The 19,258-nt window shown below is 37.0% G+C and overlaps 2 protein-coding genes across 4 annotated transcripts; both read left to right on the top strand.

Moving 5' to 3' along the window:
* The first annotated feature begins 1,344 nt into the window (after window positions 1–1,344).
* LOC129367842 (uncharacterized) lies at window positions 1,345–6,925 on the top strand. 3 transcript variants are annotated; one of them, XM_055042455.1, is made up of 5 exons: window positions 1,345–1,761; window positions 3,078–3,167; window positions 3,267–3,300; window positions 3,414–3,522; window positions 6,551–6,925. In XM_055042455.1, the coding sequence occupies exons 1-5, from the start codon at window positions 1,507–1,509 to the stop codon at window positions 6,663–6,665; spliced, it is 603 nt and encodes a 200-aa protein (XP_054898430.1). In that variant the 5' UTR covers window positions 1,345–1,506; the 3' UTR covers window positions 6,666–6,925. The 3 variants fall into 3 exon arrangements, with proteins under 3 accessions (XP_054898430.1, XP_054898431.1, XP_054898429.1); XM_055042456.1 differs by lacking the exon at window positions 3,078–3,167; XM_055042454.1 differs by having other exon boundaries at window positions 3,078–3,300.
* Window positions 6,926–8,900: 1,975 nt separating this feature from the next.
* On the top strand, window positions 8,901–17,282 carry LOC129368253 (alpha-N-acetylgalactosaminide alpha-2,6-sialyltransferase 1-like). The gene is made up of 9 exons (XM_055043157.1): window positions 8,901–9,062; window positions 9,158–9,416; window positions 9,679–9,841; window positions 11,714–11,876; window positions 12,735–12,873; window positions 12,948–13,051; window positions 13,854–13,937; window positions 14,418–14,517; window positions 15,674–17,282. Exons 1-9 carry the CDS (start codon window positions 8,929–8,931, stop codon window positions 15,866–15,868), a joined length of 1,341 nt encoding a protein of 446 aa, XP_054899132.1. The 5' UTR covers window positions 8,901–8,928; the 3' UTR covers window positions 15,869–17,282.
* The last annotated feature ends 1,976 nt before the right edge of the window (window positions 17,283–19,258 follow it).

Raw genomic sequence — 19,258 nt, 5'->3', positions numbered from 1 at the left:
ACAAATTCTGAATGAACACTGATTGCATTTTTTTTTATTTAAAAAAAATTGCTGGAAAAAAACAATGCAAAAATGCATTAAGTCTTCCATCTAACTTAAAGAGAAATGCACAGATCTGGAATTTAAAGTCAGGGAAAGTACGTCATCACTGACTTCCTCAGGAAAACTACACGTTTTCTTCCATGACAGAGTTCAACTGTTCGTTAATCAGCAATGAACACCACTGTTGCCAACCATTTATTTACTCATGAAAGGAAGCTGTGGATATCACTGCCTTACTGCTTGCAGTGTTCACTGAGTTGTAAAATAATAAACCATCTCACTTATTAGGGGAAGTCTTAGTCCTGCATTTACTTTTCAGTTTATCTGGATTTTATTTTTTGTCTCACAAACCAGAGTTGAAGATTGTTTTTAAAATTCTGCCTGTTCTCTTAAGAAATTAATTTTTGTGGCTTCTAAATTTACAAGCTACAATTGCACCCAATCTAACCTGAATTTCACTTGGTTAGATTTGATGCAGCTTTTGTTAAAATGATCAAACCTGAGAGCATTGAGTCAAAAAGGAAGCCAGTGGTGTCCACAGTTTTCATTGTCAATTAAAAAAATACTCTAGTTACAACAAAACATTAATTTTATAGAAAACTAAAATCATAAAAAAATATGTTAACTTTTAAAATAATAAATTTACCTGCATAAAAAGATGCATTGTTGTGAAAACAATAGACAAAATTTGATTGTTTTCCCAGATTTCCGTCAACCTGTTGAGTAGGCCTAAGGACTGTTGCCTCTTGCATCCGGACTGTGTACTCCACCATAAGGGAAGGTTTTTTGGTATTGTTTTTCTTATTTTTTTATTTTATTTTTTTTTTGTGAGGAAGCACAACAACATGTTCAAGGTGTTGACTTGACCTCCAACTCCCCCACATCTCAATCCAATCAGAGCCTCTGGGATGAACTGGGCAATCAAATCCGGTCCATCGAGGTACAAGAACTCACAAAATTTAATAGTTGCAGCACCTCAAAAAGACAACGGGTAAAAGCTGTTTCAGCAGCACATTAATGCAAGAAGCCCAATCATGATATCAACCCTGATGGTGTTTTTCCCGGTATCCTCCTTTAACTGCAGGTGTTGACTGGAAGGTAAGACTGTTTTGCCTTCAGCTGACAGCTTTACTTTATCAGCCTACACCTTCAGTACACGGGTTCTGTCAGAAACCATTTGGGTCCGCCAGTTTGTCCTGCTGATGGGATTATCCGCAGACGCAGAGCCGAGCACGTTGCACCGCTTCGTGCTCGGCCCCACCCCCGGGTCCAACGGCGGAGAGGGCGGGGTTAGTAGCGGGGGCCGTAAGCGGAGGATGTGACGTTCTGGTTGGAGAGGAGATTGGGAGATTGTCCCGTGTCCGATAAACTGCGGCGATTGGCGTTGATGTTTGACGGCGGGGGGTTAAGCGGGATGGCCGAGTGAGTGGACGCCGGGGCGGCGACGCTGCAGGAATCACAAGAATGGAAGCGACTCTCGTATTGGCCGCTATCATTTTCACGCTGCTCGCCATGGTGGTCGCGACGTCGCTGCTCAAAAGCGCGTCGCCCGCGGCGGACTTCGCGAATGCGCGCAGTTACTTCGGCCAGAGAGGAGACGGAGGATCAGCCAAGTCCGAGGCGAAGCTGAACGGCCATGTGGACGGGCAGGGGAGGAAGGAAGACAACTGGAGTGAGATCAGTGGGAGCTCACACGACCACTGGGATGTAGTGAAATCTGTGAGTAGGTCTGGCAAAGTGTTTTGTTTGCTTTGGTGTCTTTGCGTAATTCTCCCTTAATCTGTTTTAAATATTCAGATAGTATCTGAATGGAGGAGCTCTGGGGTACTTTAAAAGAGCCACAAATAAAGGTTAACTTCAGAGCTATGAATTGATGCACATTAGAATATTATTGCAAAATAGTGGAGAGTTTTAGCATCCTAGTTGCTTGAGGCCCAATGAAGCTTCCACAAGCTGTGATGATTTGCAGGACCATTTCATCTGTCAGTACTGCTGTCGTTCCCTCTGCTGGCAAGCTTTATGAAGATTTGTTTTCCACCTGCCCACAGTGCCAAAAGTACCACAATGACCATGTTGTAACCATGGCTGATGGGTCAACAAACTCCCTGACCTAAACTCCTCAGATAATCTGCTGAGAGGGATGAAAGGCACAAGAGCTACCAATGCACACAAGCTGAAGATCACTATAAGCAACCTGGCTCTTTAGTGCACCGGAAGACTTTCATAGCCTCCATGCTGCTTCACTGCAAAAATGCATTCGGTCATCCAAAAGGAGTCCTGACCAAGTGCTGAGGGGATATACAGTATGGACACACTTTTCAGAAGGGTCACATGTTTTTATTAATGTGCACATATTCATAGAAGACTCAACATTGATAAATATATGAACTGAATTTGTGTAGTGTTTTCTAGCCGTGCTGGCCAATCAAAGTGCTCCACACTAAAACTGTATTCAGTCAGTCCCAGTCATACACTTGTGCGATCGGGAAGGAAGCTGGATTTGAACAAACCGCCCTCCTAATTATTTCTATCAGGCTGAAGTAATAATTAGATAATATTGGTTCAAGTGTTATTTTCTGCAATCCACAGCATCCAAAGGAACTACATGGAAAACATTTTTATTCTAAATAATTTTTGCAGCAAAAAACAACAGTTCCAAGCATCTCAGATTAAAAACTGTTGGTATAATTTCAGAAAATCAAATGATTGATATGGATGTGAAGAATAGGCAGTATTGAACCTGCAAGTTGTGGAAAGAACTGTGCAACAGACAGTACAATCGAAAGGTTATTTAGTTTTGTCTTTGTTTAGAAAGGTAACAGCTGTGGGGATACCTTAATTTCCACAGAGGCCGTCTCTGATTTCTGCTTACCGTTCATAAATAGTCGCAAAATGTCACCTGAAGCTCCCAGTGAAACAACTTGCATACGTTAAGAGCCTTTGGGAACTTAGTCACCTGGATCAGATGTAAACAACAAGCAAAAAGTCACTATCTGATGAATTTAAGAGGTAATGACTTAATAATTCTCTGACAGGAACAGGGACACCCTCACTTTCACGCAGAAGGCGGTGCAGCAGTCGAGTCCTCTTCCTCCACATCGAGCCTTTCTGTCCCCAGTTTAGAGGTAGACTCGTCGTCTGAGGTCTCGTCAGCGATGGGCCGCAGGTCTTTCATTGGGCTCTCTGATACGGAGCTCCTAAAGTGTGCTTTCTCTTATCCCCAGACTGAAGGAGCCACAGAGAGCCCAGAGGGCAACGGTAAGCATTTTCACCCGAAATTCTTGCTACATTCTCATTTTAATGTTACCAAACAGGCAGGCAGGATTTATTTCCTTTTCATCAGCATGTACTCTTGTTTTGTGTTTGAACAGCGAAAGTGGAATCGGATGCAAATAATTCCTTGAAATATGTTCCTGGAAAGGCACGATCGCACCATTTAGAGGTGATGATGTCCAAAGAAGAGTTGGCAGAGGAGCAGAGGTTAGTGAAAAACACAAACCGGAAAATCTTTTAGAAGAATTTACACCATTGGTTCACTTTTCTTATATGACCCATGATGCTTTGTGGGTAAACAGCCTGATTACATGTAAACCAGAGGTCTGCAGCTCCAGTCCTCAAGTGCCATTGTCCTGTAATTCCTGCTCCAGTACATCTGAACCAAATAAATAGTTAATGAGCATCTCTTTGTAAAACTAGCAGGCATGTTAAGGATTTATATTAGGCTTTTCATTGTATTACGTTGGACCTGGGATTCTACCAAAAGTAGCAGGACAGTGGCAGTCAAGGACTGGCGTTGCTTACTCTTGATTTAAGCAAACAGATCAAATACAGATAAGACATGTGGGACCCTGAACTTCTACATCTTAAACAGGATGATGTAATCACAGCTGTACCTTCATCTTTGAAAGATTGGAAGGTTGAGCCGAAGAAATAGTCTTTTATGATGAACATTAGCGTCTAAGCATAAGCTCACCTTTAGCAGCTTCTCCAACTCTGTCAATACAAAGCAGCTATAAAGATGCTTAAAACTCTTGTGGCGCTCCAGAGTTTTTTATGACATGGTTATACAGTTTGTCATGTTTTCTATAATGAGGTTGGGTATATCTTTAATCGCCTCACACCGGTGTTGTGTTCTGGTGTTATTGTCTGGAGAGACACATACACTGGCTCTTCGTGTTTGCGGGACCAGGTTGGTCTTTTCAGTCATGCAGGTGAGACCAGGTGTTTAGTGAGCAACTGTTGGATGTGATCCATTTATAAAAGTTGTACAAACACTGCTGTACTCTTTATTGCTGATGCTGAACATCATAGCTCACGCTCCTTTTCAGTCGTTTTCAGAAGGCTATTCCTCTTGGACCAACCACAAAAAATATTCACCCCTGGATCATTTATTGACAAAGTGATGGAGGCAAACATGCAAGTTTTAATAGTAACTCCCACTATAATATTTTCTATCCTTGTTTGTATAATTCCTCATCTGAATGAAAAACAGAAGATAATGGATGGATAGAAACTGTGAACAAAGCCAAATTGCTAATAATAAAGTTGATTCTGATTCAACACAAATCTGCTGTAGCCACAAGTTAACCTGTAAGTTAGCCCTGTATAAAACAAAAGTTGAAAAAAAAAGATCAACTTATATAAAACTAAATTGTTTCATTGTAACTTGTCTTTCATCAAAAGTTTCCCCTACAATCAGTCCGATAGCAACATCTGACAAGATTAAGGTGGATAAAAATAAATATAAAATAAATATTTGATATTGGTTGAGTTTTGTACTGATGAGTGTACGACTCGACAGCCCATCACTAGTTTTTCTGATAACTGATCTGTGAAAAGAGCTTGCAAAAATAATCCCAGCCTAAAACATATCTGTATAAAACTTGATCAAATACAAAGAAAAAAAACAACAAAACTTTCCATTAAAAGTCCATATGGTCAGATCTATTATTACCTCTAACATCAGAACTGCTGCCATCTTCCATTTTGCTGCTTCACGTGTGACTCTGGACGGCGCACGTTTGTCTGCTGAATCAGGGCTCAGCTTTAGTCGGGCGAGAGAGAAAAGGTGAGAGTAAAGGTGAGACAGCTAATGCTGCTCAGCAGCATTAGCTGTCTGAGAGACGAATAAGAGGAGATTTAAAGAAAGCTCTGCCTGAAAAAAGCGGCAAAGTTGTTGGGATTTTTTCTTTTTCTGAAGCATTTCTGCATATCCTGCTCTTATCATTGCAGGAGTAAATGCAACGCAGACGTTAAGTGTCTGTTAAGCTGAAAAAGGAGCATATATGTGGTAAAGTATGAGTTATCCTCACCTACTTGTCCTAAAAGAGTCCCTTTCTGGCCAGTGGGTGAAAACTACTCACCAATTAGCAATTAGCCAATTTTGACCTCAGCAGTGATGTTTACCTCAGCGGCTCTTTATCCTCATGTGGCCATGAAGCGACTGATGTGACAGTGCAGTGTTGCTTATCTGATCCCACTTCTTCCTCCTGTTTTCCTCCATTAGAAGTGCGGTCCACAGGTGTGCCTCAGGTGGTGTTGATTGTATCCCTTGTTGGGGTTTTCTTTGTTCTGCCACAAGAGGGGGTTAGAGTGTCACAACACTGCGGCTTTGTGCAGCCATCCAGTCAAATGCAGAAGCGTTTAAAAAATATAATAACATTGGAAAGTTCCTTTTTATTTCAGTAATTCAGAAAATAAATTAAATGAATTCAAAATAATGTTATATTTTTGCACACATGTATCATCTTTTGATGATCATAGTTTTTAATGAACCTAAAATGAATTTTCCCCAGAAAATGAATTTGTATAAAAATATTTATATTGGAGAGTTTAGTGGAAGGAAGAACTTTGGTTAAAAAATACAAAGTGTTGAAGAGTTTATGAAAGAGCTGGAGTCTACAGAGCCCTGCAGGGGACGTGGGAATTTTTTTTTTCTTTTGCGTTCCTTTGCAATAATCTACTGATCGATTATGCGGCTGTACTTTCTGCCTTAATACAAGGTTATATGAGGTTTTTCCATGTTAATATCTCCTTGTGAAATATTTGACATTTTATATATTTTTCTATTGTATAGAAAGGCACTACAAACCTATGATATAAACAGAAACTTTCTGTAATTAGGAAAGAAATAAAAACACATCGAAAGTATTTGGACAAGTTTTGAGTTATTATTGCGGGTAATTAGTCATCTGACAGTTTTGATTGTGTTTCTGTTGTGTTGGTCTGAGTGGTTTAAAGGGCTGCTTTCAGTGCCATTCCATCTCAAACATGCAGTAAATAAATCGATTTTCAATCACTGTTTTGCACCAAAGAGTTATTAATAATAAACATGTTTCTTAAAATATAGATTCTGATATTTCTTTCTGCTTTTGGAGCATTAGGCCCCAATGTTCCAGACCAGATACAAAGAAATCCTTGTGCAGAGTCTCCTGTTTATAAGAAAGTGCATTTACTATGTACCTGGAGAAAACTTCATGAACATTTTATTCTGTGTCTGTTCACCCAGGGTGCAGCGGGAGCAGCTGGCCGCCATTTTCCAGCTGCTGAAAGACAACAAGGAGACATTTGGGGATATGTCTGAAGGAGACTTAGAGGAGCAGCTCAGACTCTACTCCATCTGAGACGCCTCTACAACCTGATCTGCTCCAAAGACTTATTCAGGACCTCAAATATTTCACTTAAATTCCTTGCAGTATTCAACACGGCTGTCCGTTCCAACAACAACTGCTTATTGTTTTTGTTTTTAACTTGTATTAAACTCTCTCACACACCTGCACTGATCAGATAATTATGAAAATCACAGTGGAGCATTGTTTCTATTAATTCTATGAGTGTAACTTTGAAATTGTTGCATAATAAACCAAACTGTTGTGTAAATTCAGTGTCTGTCCAGCCTACTTCTTGGAAAACTGCTGTCATTAATTTCCTGTTCGTTTTCTTAAAATCTTCCCTTCCTTCTTCTGCCACACTTGCTGGACAGGTCTAAAAATATTTTTGAAACAGTTTCTATTCTAAGTAAAAGATGTTATCCATTTCTGAGAAACAGAACAAGCAGGTCAGAATATTTAGCAGCTCAGTTTACCTTTAGTGATTACTGCTTACAGTGCACAGCCCTTATAATAACTGTAATAAACTTATGGACAAATATGTCAGAAAGAAATTATTAAACAGTTTTATTCAACTACTTACAGGGCATGCAACTAAAACAAATAATTTTCCATTTTTGGACTTTTTATTGGCAGCAAGGTATCCCAAATGTTCAAAAGATTTAAAAACCACAGAAATATGAATTAGATCCCACAGGGAGAGCTGAAGTGAACAGTCTGACTAGGATTTAGCTTATAAACATTGTCTGGAAGTATTCGCTTAGTCAGCACATACAGGTGAGCCCACACCTGTCTAAAACAACCACAACAGTTTCCAGGCTTTTCTTCAACATAGTTTCATTTTTTCTTTGTTCAGGTAATTTTTAACATCAAATGGTCACTTTATTCCCAACATTTAAACTTTATTCTGTAACAAAAAAAAGCCACTAAAAACAACATCCACAATTTCTTTCCTCCAAGTGAGCCTAACACTCACTTGGACTTGTATGATGATTGTGACATCATGGTAATTTTGAGAAGGTTATTGTTCTCAGCAGACAGAAGTCACATTTAATCTTTGTTATTAAAGTTGAGCTCAGTCTTTGGGAAATTCCCTTCCTGCCTCTTTTGTAAGGATGGTCTCCATTGTATGATTATATTGCTTAACATCATTATCACCACATTAGCTCTGTATAAAACAAAAGTTGGAAAAAAAAAGATCAAGAATCTAACCTTTAATTATGTTTTATAGTCTCATAATAGAAGCATGAATGATTCATACAGTAACTCGGATATGAGAAGTCTGACCCAGAAATGATTATTAGACTGACTGATCAGTACACCTCTACATTGATTATATGTGTATAATTCAGCACTATGTTTGTCTTGAACTTATTGGCATATATTTAGCTAATATCATTAAGTAGTTTATCTCTGCATTCATGAAAATATGATTGCCTCTATGTATAATTTCAACCTTTTAATCATTAAAGTGGAATATTAGATACTTATTCCACTCCAGAGGGGGAAAAGTTAAACTACATACATGTAGTTTAAGTCTATGATTTTAAACATTTAAGCCTACGTCTTGATGTAGGTTTAAATGTAAAATAGGCTGTGATCAGCCTAACATTTTTCAGATACAAAATTAATGAGATTAATCCTTTAAAACTTGAAAACTAAAACAACACAAGCATAGTGCCATGCTCAAGTGTTTCATATCCTGTTGCAAGTCTTATTATTAAATATTATTTATGTCCGTCCAAGCGGACTGAGTGTGAATTATTTTCCAAAGGAGAAAAAAACATATTAATCAGTCCATACATGTGCAAATATAGAAATAGACCCGAAATGACTGGTGGTTTTATAAAATATTGATTCCAAGGTTCCAGAAGTGTATGCACAGTATGCTCATATAAAATCACCATGAAATACAATAAAAGTTATGCAAAAAGACTTGAGGCTTATTTGGTATTACGACAACACTCTCCATTGTTCAAACCCTTGGATTTGCATGATGTAAAGCAATTCTTTGCTCCTGAAAAACAGATTCAAATCACGTATTTGCCTGTTTAACGCAGACAGTGTCGTTTGATTTCTCACATTTCACTGTCATATTTACATGAACAGACACGCTTCCTTTTCATTCATGCTCCACGGCTGAATGTGAACTCTGTGTCTGTTTTTGGAGTGACTGTCCGTTTCTCAGAAAAGAGGTGTAGCCCTGCTCTGCCACTGAGCAGGGCAGAGCAAACAAAGGCGAGGCTGAGTTTCTCTCTTTAAACACAGGTGACTTTTCATGGGAAACATATTTTTCTGTAGAGCATTTTCATTCACGATGCGAAAAATACCATTTGTTTCTTTGGTGCTGGTGTTGGCAGTGAGCTTTTTTCTTTTTATTCTTTCTTGGGAAAATTATGAAGATGAATCAAAGTAAGTTTTTCCACTAGATTCCTCTGATGCCTATTAACTATTTATTTATTCTAATCACTTTTTGTCACTACTCTCTTTTTCTTTTTCACTTCAAGTTGGGAAGTCTTCTCAAGAACAAAACTTCCTCGAGGTGAAGACACATTGATTGATGTTGTGCAAAGGATAAGAAACCCAAGTCGATTATTTGGTTTGCCAACACAAACTGGAAGGAAAATAAATAAAACCAGCATTTACTCCCGGGGAAACGTCAAAAATGAGAATCTTATTCCCATCATGGATTTAAGTTCCTTCAAAAAACTTCCTCAGTGGAGTTTTGAGGATATATACAATCTGGATGCTCCACCAAGACCAAAAGTGAGTATTTTTGTGAGACTGAACAGGAACCTAATTAGTTAACGTTGGAGAGAGTAGAGATCTGCTGCTGGCTGTGCCGACATGTTTGATTTTTGGGTTAATCCGTTCTCTGTCTGCTTTTCTCTTTGGATACGTTGCCATTAGCTGACTAAGCTACTGACTCCTGAGTTGGTACTTAAAATCAAATCATTTCCAGTGGTCTAGACAAAAACAGCAATTTTAGAGTTATCTTTAAACATAACTCTTTGTTTTTCATACTCAGACTTGTCCGCAGTCTCTGCATAACACCAAGGACAAGGACTTCCAGAAAGTTTTCCTTCCCAACATTCGCATGTTTCTGCACAAAGATAACATCAACATTAGAGAGTGGAACCGGCTCTCGCACTTCAACAATCCTTTTGGTTTTATGGGAATGAAATACAAAGGTAGGTGGCTTTTTCCCCCATTAAATCCATCTTGTAAATGGGGTGTACGGTAAGATGGTACTCACATCCACCTTGTGAGTACCTGATTGGACCCCTTTTTGTCTTCAGAACTGTTTTAATTCTTCCTGGTAAATATTCAACAAGCTGGCAGAAACATTTGTAGGAGAATTTGCCACAGTTGTTGCAGATTTACTGGTTGCAGATCCATTTACATAATTGGTAGTTGGCTGAAAACTTTTCAGCGTGGCTGACAGTAAGTTTTCAACCAAACTTACTTTCAGCCAGTAAGTTTGGCTGAAAAGTAAAAAGAACCAGCTCACATTTTAAATATAGTTGCGATAATAAATGCAGGTTCTTAACAGTTTTTAATTTTTTTCCTGCACAATTTGCAATGAATTTCCACAAAGAATGATACTAAAAGAACCAGCAATATCTTTTCAGATTTTCTTTTTTTGTCATTTTTCATCCCACAGGAAAAAAATGTTCTTCTTGCAACATTTCATGTTTATTTTTACTTTAAATCCTAAAAAATAGAGGTAAAATTATAACAAATTATAATACAGTTTTTAAGTATCACCATTCCTCTTCCATGAATGTATCTCAAACCGTTACAGTTCAGAATTTAAAATGAGTAGATAGTTATCTAAATGTATTATATGGTAAAAGAGAAAAAGTGTAATGTGACATTTAAATTGTTTTCTTGCCAAACTTCTCTTTAGATGATAAAGGTTGCAGACCCCTGACATTTGCTAAAAGGGAATCTGAAAAGTGTGGAGGTTATTAGAGGATGGTTAATTAATGACTAATGATAGGCAAGTTCAAGAAAATTGAGCTTTGCGTTAAGCTTCTCTTCCCAGTTCAGATGCTTGGCTTGAGCTTTCGTAAGTCGTCTTCCTCTAATACAGATGCTTCATAGATGCTTTGAATTGCTGACACGTGGTTGGCTGATTCACTTTTTGGGTCACAAGTAAAAGCTCATTCAGATATTGCAAACCACAAGGCTGTAATTTTCTTCATTTTTGTTTTATCTGTCCGAAAAACATTGCTGCATTCTTGGCAAACCTGTCATTCTGCTACGATCTTTTATTATCTTGCTCAATCTGAGCTCTGGCTAAGTTTGTCTAAACATCGACTCCTGAGAAGATTAATGAACGCCCTAAATTATGGAAATTGGAAATAGTCTTTCTCGTTATGGAAACCATGGATTATTAATTAGACTAATCACCTTATTACTATTATTATTATTATTAGATTGATGTACCAGCATCAACCTAATGCTGGTACATCTGAGGTTAAACCTCAGAAAAGTATAAGCCTTTTCTGTGGTTTATCTTACAAACAGCATAAATTTGAGTTTGAAGTGATTAAAATAAAAAATAAAGTAATAATTCTGAGCAAAAAAAACCCCCAACAAGATAAAAGATTAAAGTGAGCATTTTTAGAAAAAAGTTTGAATTTGTAAAATAGAAAGTCTAAATTCTATTATTAAAGTCTTAATTCTGATTTTGAAAAGTCAGACTTTTGATATGGAAAAAGAGCGTAAATTAACATCACTGAGAAAAAGTCAAATTTTTTTCCTCTTCCCTGAATGTATCTCGATTCATTACACGCCAGAATTTAAAATAGGTGGGTTTTCCAAGAATCGGTTTTGCATATTATTCCATTTTGGAAGGTAGAAAATAAAGAGAAAGACTTTTGTTCTCACTTCTGCTTTTTATAGACGTGTTACTCACAACCAATTGGTTGGAACCCTAAGGAAATTTAGCAGCAGGGTATTAACTGATGTAATTCTACAAAGTTAATAAGTGCTTGTAGGCTCAACTGGAGCAAATTGGCCAGCTCTAACCATCCATGGTAAATGTTTGCTTGCAGATGTAATGCCTGCAGTGAAGCTGATCCCAAAGCCCAAAGAGCCGCTGCTCCTCCCAAAACCAGGCGGGGACGGCTGCATCCACTGCGCCGTGGTGGGAACAGGCGGCATCCTGAACGGCTCAAAGATGGGCGCCGAGATTGATGCTCACGACTACGTGTTTCGGTAGGAAAACAAAAGAAAGAAAACCTGCTGGTGGAGTCTTCTTTAGAGTTATTTTTAAAAAGCAACCAAAAAATACCAAAGGATTATCATTGAAAGACAAGTGTTGGAAAGTTTGATTTACACTGTCCAAAATTTAAAACGTGACCAATAAAAGTTGATTTTGCTGTGTTAAAATCCTTACATGCCTCTAATTTAGTCAACATTAACTGTTCTGACAGCATCTCAATATCAAGGAACATTTACAAATAATATAATACTGTTTCTTTTATGTTTATTTCATGTTATTTAATCAGCAACAAGACATAAAACAATGTTATGTCTTCTTTAACTGATGCTTCCTTTATATGGAAGCCCTGAAAGGCAAGGAAGAAAATCAATTATTTTGAAAAAAACTTTTTTAAGATCCATTTTCTAAAGCTGAGTTCATTTTATTTTTCTTTTGACTTAAAAGAAATGTGTGAGTGAGAAACAATCTAGATAAAAAATATTTAAAAGTTTGTTGTTTTTTTTCTCTTTGTGGAACATTTTTGCCATTCAGGGCTTCCATACTTGTAAAAAATACTTTACTGTGCTACTAAATAAATTTATTTGGATAACATGTTGTATAAAAGTTCTGCATTATGTTAATTAAACATTCAAACAGAAACACTAAAAAGTTTATTTAATTTGATTTGACGAGCAGTGTAGACTAAAAATAGGAGTTGTGGTAAAAATAAATACTTCTAGAAATGTTTTGTCATTTCTGTTTTCATTTGAATCATTGTTTAGATGGTTTCAGTTACAAATTGTGGTTACTTTGATTATTCCTATTTGCATAAAACAACATTGAAGCTGTGTTTCTGTTTGTTTGTGTGACAGGGTGAATGGTGCGGTGATCGACGGCTACGAGGAAGACGTAGGGAAAAAAACGTCGGTTTATGTTCACACCGCTCATTCAATCAGAACATCCCTTCTAGTATTCCAGGAGTATGGATACAAATCTGCCCCGCATGACAAAGTATTAAAATAACACAAAAACTATAATAACAAGTAGATTCAAAACATTTGTCTCAGAGTGCTTCTTCCTTACAGGGAATAAAGTATGTCCTGATTCCTGAGGGCTTGAGGGATTTCCAGTGGCTGCAGGGTCTTCTCAAAGGAGACAAAGTTTCCTCCGGTGAATACATGGAGGAAGAGTGAGTACAGTTTGCGTGTTTAATGTTGAAGTTTATTATTTCTATACTTATTGCAATCTAATTTTAGTAGAAAGGGAACAAGGAATTTTTATGATCACATCTCTTTTTCAGCAACATATGCAGCTCTGTAAAAAAATTAAATGACCATTAAAAACAACCTCTTACAATTATCAGTTTATCTGATTTATTTTTTTTTTTGATATTTGAGTAAAATGAACATTGTTTTTTTTATTCTATGAAATACTGACAGCATATCTGAAAAATGTAGTATTTATTAGCAGAAAATGAGACACAGTCAAAAAAGACACAGTGCTTTCAGACCTCAAATAATGCAAAGAAATACATTCATATTCATTTAGAAACAACAATACTGATGTTTTAACTCAGGAAGAGTTCAGAAATCAATATTTGGTGGAATAACCTTGAAGTTTTCAATGGGTTTCAGTGGAGTGGGCTCTTTATTTTTTCCACAGCTATTTTTACTGGCTTTAAGCTTTAAATTTTGCATCTGCATGATGACAATAATCTGCAAAATTGCTACTAAAATCATATGTGATTAAAACTTAGACTGGATTGATAATTCCAGGAGGATTATGATCCCAAACACACATCAGAAATGATTCTGCAGAGGTTACAGCTAACACTGAGCTGGTGGATTTATGCTAAAAATTTAAACTGTTCAAACACCAAATAGAATATTAGAAGAAATATGTGGAGTAGTTTATGGGTTTGTTGTCTTTGTGAACAAACATTCATCATCTTCTTCTTCCAAAATAACCAATGTCTTTCTTTCTCCATCCAGACCCAGATCTTACTACTCAGGACAGTTCAGTGAAGATCGTTTCTACGTTCTGCACCAGGATTTCCTGCGATACGTTCGAAACAGGTCAGTGTTTGAACCAAGATCCGATACCATCCTGCTATAAACCAGGATAGCATCGGATCCTCATACTATCCTGATTATAGTATCTGGACAGTATAATCCTATAGGCTAAAATGTCATGGCAAAAAGAACTGTAACATTTTACCATGCTTTTGGTTCTTTTTACCTCTAAAACAACGATTCTATTTTCAGTCAAATTAGATCAGTTAGTATTTCTAAATTATGACTTTCGGGACTGAAAAGAAGAAAAAACTATTTCACCATTTTGAATCAGGACGCATTTCAATGAAGAATATTAAGTAACTGTAATTAGATAAATTAGATCTGAATAACATATAACTGACTTTGAATCTATGTTATTGGATTAAATCAACTTTAGTCATTCTGTTTTGTAAAGTGACACTTGTATTGTGAATTGGTTCCATATAATAATTAATTGCATAGATTATGCAGGACATCAGGCTAACCTTTCACTGCCAACAGGTTTTTGAGTTCAAATGACCTTAATGGAGATTACTGGGCATTTGTTCGACCAACCAACGGGGCGTTTACTCTCTTTGTGGCTCTGCACACATGTGACACGGTAAGTTAGTCAAAAAAAGGGAATATTTAAACTGTATATTTTGTGCATTGTTTTTTTGTTTTTACGTTTTTGTTGTTCTCAGTGTGTGAAAGTGATATTAGTTTAGTTCAACTTTATTTTGAAATTCAGTTTTTATTTTTGAAAAGCTCACTTCCTGTTTGAGCCGCATTAGAAAAAGCAGACTTAAAGACTGCAGCAACATGGATCAAAGCAGCTTTTGACCAGTCATATTTTATTGAAATGAAGAAAAGGAAACTTCTTTTCAATAAAAGAAAAGTGATTTTGAATCTTCAGTTTTGGATTTGCATTTTTTCTTAATAAAGATTTCTTAGTTAAATTCAGGGATTTACTTTTCTAAGAGTGCTTCAAGGTAATGAATCTGTTGCCATAACAAGTGGGAACCAGTGACGTGCAGTCAGGGGATGCAGGTGAGGCAGAGCCTCCCCTCTCATCATGGAAGAACAATATACTATGATAAAATAATTTATCTTGCTATTTTCACCCTATGGTTTGTACTACAAAGTACCTACTTTTCATTTAGCTTAAGCAATTCTGGCGTACTGCACTGACTGACATTTTTCTGTCTGTACGCTACCAATAAAATGGTTAAAAAAAAACATTTAATGTATGAACTTGTATATAATGTAGTGTTTTTGTGTCGCCAACTGTGTGTGTAACATGTTTTGTGTGCTGAGGAGCGATCAGAAACTGCAGAGAACAGATTAGAGGTGAGGCAGGCAATTCTCCTGTCTCATGGCAGGAGAATTGCCATTGATCAAACGCATTGAAGCAACAAAGCGTGGTTCCACGAACTGTTTGCTCGCTAAATAATAAACACGTGCCACACTTTTCAGATTTGTATTTGTAAATTATGTCGAAATTATTTTAAGAGGCCTTTAGCTTTGAAATCATTCACGACAAATTAAATGAGTCACTGAAATAAATGAACTTTTTACATTGTTAAATGTTCTAAATCCTGAGCACGCATAACTATTTCTAAATCAACAAACTTGATTATAATTTATTTGGCTCCACATTAAGCCAATCTCTTTCTTAAGCTCTAAAAGTGTATCAAAATTCAAATTCAGCGATTTCTTTTTATTTATTTATTTATTTATTTAAAACTCATACTATATACTATTTTTGCTCTTCACAGGTGAGTGCATATGGATTTATGACAGAAGACTACAGTAAATACTCAAACTATTACATGGAGAAGCATTTGACTGAAGTAACTTTCTACATCAACCATGATCTCATTCTGGAGAAAAATCTGTGGAAAAGCCTTCACGACAAAAAAATACTGAAGCTGTATCAAAGAACTGGGTCAGAAAAACAAACCAGTCCCTGATTCAGCGTCAAGGAGTCAAGAAGAATCTAAAAAAAATATGATGGTGTTTATTATTTTTATGATTGTACTTTAACCTTAAGCTTATTTGAACACAGAAAGACCTGTGTAAATATTTATTGTGAATAATGTCCTACAAATGGACTGTATTGAGGCATATAAGGTGTTGAAATGAAGAATATTTTTTTACATTTATAGATACAGTATTGTTTTAGCAGTAATAATTATTTTCCGTTGGTCACATTCCTTTGCAATGTGGCAGCTATAGCAATATTTTAGTTTTACAAAAGCACTCTAACAAACGAATGCTGTGAAGAAAACAAACATTACAATAAATACAAAATATATATATATTTAATGAACCTCCTTTTATTTATGTAGCTTGCAATTAGCAGGAGATACTAAAGAACTATATTTTTTGAAGAAAATAGCTAATATATTGTGAAGAGTGTGAAATCAATGTTGATTGTATGTTATTATGTTTTTTTGTTTGTGTATTTGTTAAATCACTTTTGAAAGAAAATAATACGGTCAACTAAATAAACCTGTTCTATGTCTTTCTAGGGCACAACTTCTTTCAGGGGCAAATTTTGTTATCTTATTAATTATTTAGTTATACATCTGTAAACAAACATGAGAAGAAGACTGGCACATATTAATAAATACAGATATACAAATACAAATAAATACATATTATAATTCACAGCTCATTCATTTTATGCTTCTATATTTAACAGATGTTTCAGGACAAAAGTGATGGCCTAGTAATGCTGCTGCCATTAACAAAAATAAATAATAAATAAAATGCAGAACGCTTAAAATAATTAACAGATTTCTGCTGGCTGAATGTATTTATTTATTTATGAATAATATTTTAAATGAGTTTTATTTTTATTTTATTACACTGACATTTACATGTAAAGTGCAATATAAATGCAACTGCATTATTATTATTATTTCTGATTTAATTTAATAATTTTGTGACTTCATATTATGCTGGATTCTTGGGTATTTCCAGACATAACTTTGAATTTTTAAATAATATACAAAAAACGTCCAATTTATCAGAAATGTCACGTCACCTGTCCCACGCTGAAGAACTCTACACGACAGATAATGATGCCTTTTCAACGCCTCAGACCCAAGTCAACCTTCATCTTTCAAATTAATGTTGGAATATGTTCTCATCTTAACCTGTCTTTAAGTTATCTTGTGTTATGTGTTCATGTTTACTGATTTACTTTGTAAGGTACAGCTTTATGTTCTATATCCTGTCACTCTCTGTTTATGTGCATGTTGTACTGTTGTTGTCCACTGGGGGCAGTGAGAGTGAGTTCTTATATATAGGCAGCACTGAAAGAACCAGATGAAGAAAAGTTTTCTATATGCCTGATCGTTCCACAATAAAGAACACAGCTATCTAAGAAAAGAAGTGTGGTTCATTGTGAAGATGAGTGCAGAACAAGAAAAATCAAACGCAACAGGTTATGGGCCCAGGCACCACACGGGAGGACGATGGGACAGACTAATTTTCAACGGAGACGAAAACAACTACGAGCTTTGGGAGGCAAAATTCCTAGCTTACTTAAGAACGCTGGGCTTAAAAGACACCATCCTTTCTACCGCGGACCCGGACGAAGAGAAAAACGCGGAATGTTGCGCGGAACTAATCCAGGTCCTAGATGATAAGAGCCTGTCGTTGGTGATGAGAGATGCCGCCGACGATGGAAAGAAAGGTCTGCAGATATTGCGCGGCCATTACGCCAGCCAGGGTAAGTCCAGGATCATCGCCCTTTACACATAGCTCACGTCCCTATCAAAAGAACCTGGCGAAACTGTGACAGACTATGTTTTACGTGCTGAAAAAGCAATAAAGTCTCTTGAGAAATGCAAAAGAAGTCATTAGTGACGGACTAATAATAGCAATGATTCTCAAGGGTCTCCCGGAATCATACAAGCCTTTTGTTGTTCACACAACACAAAGCAGTGAAGACTTGACGTTCACTCAGTTTAAGAGCAGACTTCGAAGCTATGAAGAAACAGAAAAGTTTGAAAGCAAAGCAAAGTCATATAATGTAATGAAAGTGGACACGACGACAGTAAACTGCTTCAACTGTGGCCAGCGCGGGCACATGGCGAGAGACTGCCGCCGAAAGACCGCGTCAAAATGGTGCAGCTACCACAGAAGTACAACCCATAGTGACGAGACATGCAGAAGAAGATCGAAACGGAAGGATGATGCCAAGCAGACTTCAGACATGCAGGACAACCATGAGGAGGACCAGACCATGGTATTCAAAGTCAGCCAGAATCTTCTATCCGACATCAAGCTGAATGGAATAATGGTGGACTGTGGAGCCACATCACACATCATCACTGATGAAGAGTTGTTCATAAGAACTGACAAGACTTTTGATCCGGGTAGAGACTACATGGAACTGGCCGATGGAAAGAAGATGAACAACGTTGCACTGAAGCGTGGCGATGCACAGATTGAACTGTTGAACTCAAAAGGGAGGTATGTTAAAGTTACTCTGAAAAATGCTTTACTCATCCCATCCTACCCACAGAGCATATTTTCTGTGATGTCAGCTACAGCTCATGGAGCCAGTGTAACATTCACAGATGGGAAGAATGAACTGATGAGTAGAGATGGTATTGTATTCCCTATTGAGGCACATGAGAAACTGTATTACCTAAGGATGAAAAGCAATAATGAAGGATGCATTGAGGAAAACTTAAATGACATGATGAATAGGGATAAAGTGAAGCTAGCTTGCGATTTGAAGACATGGCATGAAATATTAGGACACTGTAACATGGATGATGTTATGAAATTACAAAATGTGGTAGAGGGAATGAAAGTCACTGACAACAGTAAAATGGAGTGTAACATCTGTACTGAAGGAAAATTTATCAACAGCAGAAACAAGGAGTCAGATGTTAAAACGAGCAAGCCACTAGAGTTGGTTCATACTGACCTATCAGGACCTATTGACCCTATAGGTTTAGAAGGACACAGGTATACTATTTCCTTTACTGATGACTTCTCAGGATCCATTGCAGTCTATTTTCTGAAAAAACAAAAGTGACGTGACTAAAGCAACAAAGCAGTTTCTGGCAGACTGTGCACCTTAAGGTAATGTTAAATGCTTTAGGTCAGACAATGGTACCGAATACACATGTAATGATTTTCAAACGCTACTCAGAGATAAAGGCATTAGACATGAAACGTCGTCTGCGTACTCCCCACACCAAAACGGAAAAGCAGAGAGGCAGTGGAGAACGCTCTTTGAAATGGGAAGGTGTATGTTGTCAGAAAAGGGCTTACCTAAAGAACTGTGGCCATATGCTATTCAGTGTGCTGCACACATTCGCAACAGATGTTATAGT

Source organism: Poeciliopsis prolifica, unplaced genomic scaffold (genome assembly GCF_027474105.1).
Source record: "Poeciliopsis prolifica strain line A6 unplaced genomic scaffold, Auburn_PproV2 SCAFFOLD018, whole genome shotgun sequence".
Taxonomy (NCBI): domain Eukaryota; kingdom Metazoa; phylum Chordata; class Actinopteri; order Cyprinodontiformes; family Poeciliidae; genus Poeciliopsis; species Poeciliopsis prolifica.
Note: the sequence above shows the minus strand (reverse complement) of the source record. Positions and strands in the feature narration are given on the sequence as shown.